Raw genomic sequence first — 6,314 nt, forward strand, 5'->3', positions numbered from 1 at the left:
AGTGGCGCGAGTCTCTGGCCTGGCCTTGACAAGCATCTACCCTCCTCAGGAGACACACCTTTCTGACAAGGAAGAGCAACCTTTCTGACATAGCCCCCTAGGGCTGGGGATGAGCACAGGCTGTGGGGTCAGTAAGACTTTCTGTGAGGCCGCTTCCTGGCTGTGTAACAGGGGCTAATCACTTAGGCCCTCTGGGGTCAGTTCTCTCCTATGTACAGTGGCTTCTCCTCAGGGTTGTAATGACCTTTGATGTGCTAGGGCGCTAACCCTGGCCCTGGGCCTTGTGCAGCACATACTACGTGGAAGCCACTGTTGGAACAGTTTTAACCTCAAATGTGGGACCAACTCTTAACCCCTCACAAAGCTTTCTCAGCTCCCCAGAAGCTGCCCTCCTAGAAGAGAGACCAGGGAAAAGAGCCCCCTGGAGTGTGTTGGGGAGTCTCTGCAGAAATGGTCCCTCATCCTTCCTGCCCAAGGCACCCAAAGTTATAGCCTCATTGATCCCTAACAAGTGGTGGGCCCAAGCTTCTGGGAATGGCACTTACTGGTCTAATACCACCACGTCCCAGTGTCCTGTGTACTGGCGGGCCAGCCTCAGGGCTAGGTCATTGGCCTCCGACCTACAACAGAAAAGGTGGGCACTGCTCAGACAGCTAAGGGCTTTCCTTCCCGCAGGCCTGCTTCCTACAGGGAAACCCAGAAGAAGGTGGTGCCCTGCCAGCAGCAAGAAGATTCTTGGGACACCATTCATTAGTAATTAGGTACAAATCCATCAAATGCCTTCCTTCTGTGTGCTAAGACTAGGGGCAAAAACAGTGAAACAGACAGACCCTGACCCCCCTGGAACTTACATTCTAGTATGTGTCACGAAAGCAAAAAACAAACAAACAAAACCATTCCAAAAATCCAAAAACACCAAAGAAAAAAAGAATGCTCACTCAAGAGGACCAGATGGGACCCTACTTTAGATAAGGGGGTGCTATGGGCTGAATTGTGTGTCCCACAAAATTCATATGTTGAAGTCTTCGGAATGTGGCTGTATTTGGAGATAGGGCCTTTAAATAGACAATTACGTTAAAATAAGGCCATTAGGGTGGGCCCTCATCCAACCTGAGTGATGTCCTTCTAAGAGGAAATCTGGACATAGAGATACCAAGGGCTCACGTACACAGAGGAAAGACCATATGAAGACAGATGGCCACCTGCAAACTAAGGAGAGAGGCCTTAAAGAAACCAAACCTCCTGACACCTTGACCTTGGATCTGGCGTCCAGAACAGTGAGAAAACAAATGGCTGCCGTTTAAGCCTCCCGGTCTGGGGTGGCCTGTGGCATTTTGTTATGGCAGCCTGAGCTAAGACAGGGGGTCAGGAAGGGCTCTATGAGGAGGCAACACCTGCACTAAAGCCTCAGGGGGACGTTTCCAGGCACAGCAAGCAGCACTGAAGAGTTTTAATCAGAGAAGAGACATGATTCAGCTTCCATTTGAGGAGGAAGCCTCTGGCTATGTGTGTGTGATGGAGTAGAAGGAAATGAAAGTGGAACGAGCTTTCCAGGTTTGGTATGTGGCCCCTTGCCCATCCACAGCAGTCATAAATTAAAATAAAAAGAACACACTATTTCAATGAAAAAAAAAAAAAAGTGGAAGTGAGGAGAGCAAGGAGGACACGCAAGTGAGAGTAGTGGTGGCCATGAGGATAAAGGGAAGTGGATGGAGCCATCCTAGAGGTAGGTGAGGCAGGACTGATGCAGGACTGGGAGGGGGTTTCTGCCCTAAGCAGAGATGCAGATGGTTCTGCCATTTACCAGGCAAGACAGGGTGCGGGTGGTAGTGAGGGGGATGTCCTCTTGGGAAGGTCTGGGGTAAGTGCCTAGGAAAGTAAGGGAGAGCTGGGGCCATGGTCCCACTCCAGGTGCTGGCAGAAGACAATCATGTCCTTATTGCCTTTTCGACACGTGAAGCTGATGTTCAAGAAGTCAAGGGGGTGGTTAGAATCCCGAGGCTGGAACGCATGGGAAGCATCTGGGCTTGAGAGACAAGTTTGGGAGTAACCAGCACGTGGATGCTACGTAATCCCACGGGAACGGAAGAGATCAGGAGGGAGAGGTTCAGAGAGGACCTGCCCTGAGGCACAGAGGAGAATTGGCAGAGGAGACAGGAGAAGCGGCCAGAAGCTAGGGAGAGTGAGGATGCGCAGTGCCCTGGAAGCTAGACCAGAAGCATTTCTAGAGAGAGTGGTAACTGTCAGTATTGCTGAGAGATAGAATAAGACAAAGGCAGCAAAGAGACCACTGGATTTGGCAGCATGGAAGTCGCTGGAACCCACAGAGTAAATCTGGTGGAGTAAGCCAGCAAATGTCCCTTCACTGCCAAGGAGGCTCCCACTCCTGGAGCCAGCTCCCTGCTCTTCCTAGAGAGGTTCCGGTTATGGCTTCCATTCCTTATGCGGGTGGCTCTGGGCAAGCTAGTTTCATTTAAACTGCTCTTTCCACACACACACACACACATCCAGTTTAATTGTTTCCTCAGCATAAATATGAATTTTTACATTTATTTGATCATACGTAGAATTGTAATTTATATTTTTATCTTAAGAAATATTTATATAAAAATGTATATCCACTCATATGTATTTTCCTTACAATTCTGAAGAATTGAAAAGTATTAAAAAAATAAACTGTTTCCTTATCTATAAAATGAAGATGTAAATTCTACTTCCTAGAAATTATTGGAGGGGACTGATAAATGTACTATGCAAGTGGCAATGATAATGATAATACTTACTATAATCTAAATGCCTCAACCTATGATTTGTGGAATGTTCTCTCCCAGCATGCTGGTTCTATGTACATGTCATCGCCTGCCACTCTGTCTCCACTGCCACTTCTAGTGTGAGCTGCCATCACCTGTCACCTGGCTGCTGAAAAGGCACTTAATGGTGTCCATTCTCGCTCTCCACCAGCCCTGATGACATCACCTGCCTGATCAAAATCCTCTGATGACTTCCCAATGCTCTTAGGATAAAAACAGATTCTTTATTTGGCTGATAAGGTCCAGGATGATGGGCCCTGTCTCCCTCCCCAGTGCCTGCTCACCTTCTCCCCTCCCTCACTGGCTGCCTTATAGTTCCTCCAGTGTGCTGGGTACCATGCCTCTTCTGCTGCAGAGCCTTTGCACAGGCTGTTCTGTGTGGTAACCAACCTTGATAAGAACACTTACGATGGAGTGGGAAGCACCCTTCCTCCTCATCTATTTATCTCCTAGTCCAGTGGTCGGCAAACTCATTAATCAACAGAGCCAAATATCAACAGTACAACGATTGAAATTTCTTTTGAGAGCCAAATTTTTTAAACTTAAACTTCTAACGCCACTTCTTCAAAAGAGACTCTCCCAGGCTGTGGTATTTTGTGGAAGAGCCACACTCAAGGGGCCAAAGAGCCGCATGTGGCTCGCGAGCCACAGTTTGCCGACCACGGTCCTAGTCAGCTCTTAGTCTAATATCACTTCTTCAGGGAAGCCTTTCCTAGTCCTCTCAGAGCAGGCCAGGTCTGCTTCTATGCCTCATTATATCCTACTAGAGGCCCGGTGCACGAAATTTGTGCACAGTTAGGGTCCCTAGGTCTGGCTGGCAACCAGGACCGATCAGGCCTTCTGGCTTCTGGCCAGGGCCTTCCTTCCCCGGCTGCTGGCTGGGGCCTTCCTTCGTTCCGCACTCGGTCGGCTACACTATGCTGCTCACTGGTGAGCAACTCTCTTCATCTTGCTAGGGGGCCAGCTGCAGTACACTTACCCAGAATTCAGGAAATAAAACACACAGAGCTTCTCTGGCAGGGTCTCCGACAGCCTTTGTGCGAAATCCACGATGTTGTCGTGCAGGTATCGGCTGTTGGTGTTGAGCACCTGGTTCTGTTCATGTGCTGCTTGGACCACGAGAGGGTGGCAGTGCCCAACTGGAAGAGGGCCACCTCCATCACACAGCTGACTCTGCTCATCCTATCCTTCCGGCCCTCCCCCATCCCCAGTCTGTAAACCCAGTCAGGGAAGACACAGTATTGGAGGAAGAGGTGGAGAGGAAAGAGGGGAGCCTGAAGGCAGAGGCAGGAGACACATGCCAGTTCTAAAAAGGGAGACTGAGAAAGGATTCTGGCGGAAACCCTATTTAGAAACCCACGTCTTTGGTGGGAGGTGGTGTGCTACATGGAGGGGGATGGGAGTGTCTGTCTGAGGGCTTGACCTCATCAGTCAGAGGGGGCTGGAGGTAATAACCGCCAAAGATGATGCTAACAGCAAACATGTGTTGGGAGCTCGCCAGGTGCCAGGCACATGCAAAGCAAATTACAAGAATTAACTCAGTTAATCCTCCAAAACATTCTCAGGTGGATACTTGGCATTATCATGTCTATTTTGCAGATGAGGAATAGAGGTTAAGAAACTTGCCTAAAATTACAAATAAGTGAAGGACAGGGTATAAACCCAGGCGTTCTGGGACTAGAGCCTCTACTTTATTAACTTCCAACGTGCCTGCTCAGTCAGACTCACTTTCCTCCCATTGGCTCTGGCAGCCCAATCTGGATAACTGAATTCCTACTTCAGTTTTCTTCCCTAGGACCTGAGATGGTCACTGGGGCTGAAGCCTTGCCATGACCCCCAGCACTTGGCCAGGGGAGACCACTGCTGGTTGTGGCTGGACTGACTGCTGCTCTCTGAGCTTGCCATCAGTCCCAAGTGGAACTGGACTCCCAGACAAGAGTCTCTGACTACTGCCTGGTTTAGCACAGCTCCTACTTGGAAACTTCGACAGCTACACCAGAAAGATTGGGCCTCTTCTGCTCAGCTCAACCCCAGTTCTCCACACCTTTCTGCATCTCAGGATCACCCTTGGACCAGGTTCGCAGCCTTGGCCTCCTCTCCTGCCCAGCCGGCCTGAGTGATGGTACTGACCGTGAGCCACATTGTTGATGCAATCGATGTATTCTGCTCCCTGTTCATCATACATGTACTGCCCTTGGCCCCGGACAATCTTAATAGGATCCTCAGGAAAAAAGAGTCTGCAGGAAGAGCTGTGAAGACAGGCAAAAAAAGTGGACAGCCATGTCTGAAGGCCTGAAGGAAGAGTCCACCCATCACAGGCCTCCCCCACCCCTTCCGGTTTCTGGAAAGGGCAAAAAAAGCGTGAAGGGCACCTTGTTGCTTCCCTGCCTCCAGTTCCCCCACATAGGTGAGGACTGGAAAGGAGGAAAAGCGGGGCGGGGGGTGGAGGTGGGGGGTGGAAGCAGTTGCTAAAACTTAAATTGTTTCTTAAGTCATGTTAAAGTTACGTGGCCTTATTCATTTCCGCATGTGTCCACATCACCAATCTGTATCCTCGAGTCCCGGGAAAAGGTGGCCGCCCCAGACCCAAGGGGCTCCCTAGGGCAGTGTTTCTTTGCTGGGATGGATGTGAGGAAGGGGACCCCCACCCTCAATGGCTGTCAGTCCAGTTACCCTGCTGCCCTGCTGGCTGCCAACTCCAGGCTCCCGCCAGAGGCTGCCTCGTGCCCACGTCCCACCAAGAGTCCCCGCACAGGTTCTCTCCGGCTGCCAGTGAGCCGCCTCCCCACCCCACCTGCGTCTGAACTTCAGCCCCTTAATGGGTCGCTCTCGGGCCAGGGCCCAGGTTCGGAGGCGGGCCGCCCCTGGCGAGGTCCTCCCAGGTGCCCGGCAAGAGGCCTTCTCCGGGGGAAACGGGGGCCAAGAGCTCGGCCTCGGGTGTGGGGGGCTCGGGCCCGGAGTCGCAGGACGGGCCGAGGGGAAGCAGCTGCCCGCAGGGCCGAGGCTCGGAGACTAGGAAAGCGGGGCTGGGCCGGCGGGCTTCGCGCAGGGCAAGCGGGTCGTGCGTGCGCGCCACCCGCGCCGCCGTCGCCTTACCTGAGCAGCCGCCGCCTCCGCGCCAGCGTCGCAGCCTTCCCGTGCGGGTCGGGGTCCGCGGCCATGACGCCGGGCCGGTGCGCGGAGAGGAGCGCGGGACGGCGCCGGCCCCTCACTCGCCCCGCCCCGCCCCCTCACTCGCCCGCCCCGCCCCGCCCCGCCCCGCCGTGGCTCCGCCTCTCCCCCCCGTGGCACCGCCCCCTCCCGCGGCCTGTTGCAGGTTCGTAAATTCTTTCGGGGAACGAGCCTGGCAGGCTTCCTACAGCCAAGTCATCCCAAGGAAACCGCCGCGCGGGAGCGGTCCCCAGGTGCGTTCGCCGCTGCTCCCCTGGCGGGATCGGGGCTCCGGATTCAGTAACTGAGTCGCCTTCCCGGCGCATAAATTGGGACGCGCCGTGAGTGTTTGCT

At 53.1% G+C, this 6,314-nt stretch overlaps 1 protein-coding gene across 4 annotated transcripts in view; it reads right to left on the reverse strand.

Moving 5' to 3' along the window:
* Nucleotides 1-6,060, reverse strand: part of PHYKPL (5-phosphohydroxy-L-lysine phospho-lyase) — a 26,987-nt gene extending 20,927 nt beyond the window's left edge. For 2 of the 4 annotated variants that reach the window (XM_080675673.1, XM_080675672.1), the window contains exons 1-4: nt 5,907-6,060; nt 4,941-5,059; nt 3,790-3,949; nt 546-620 (exon numbers count right to left, since the gene is read on the reverse strand). In XM_080675673.1, coding sequence (XP_080531799.1) covers nt 546-620; nt 3,790-3,949; nt 4,941-5,059; nt 5,907-5,971 — 419 coding nt within the window. In that variant the 5' untranslated portion in view covers nt 5,972-6,060. The remainder of the gene's footprint in view (nt 1-545; nt 621-3,789; nt 3,950-4,940; nt 5,060-5,906) is intronic. The other 2 variants (XM_080675675.1, XM_080675674.1) reach the window with 1 other exon arrangement.
* Nucleotides 6,061-6,314: the final 254 nt, after the last annotated feature.

This window comes from Plecotus auritus, assembly GCF_963455305.1.
Source record: "Plecotus auritus genome assembly, chromosome: 6".
Lineage (NCBI taxonomy): Eukaryota > Metazoa > Chordata > Mammalia > Chiroptera > Vespertilionidae > Plecotus > Plecotus auritus.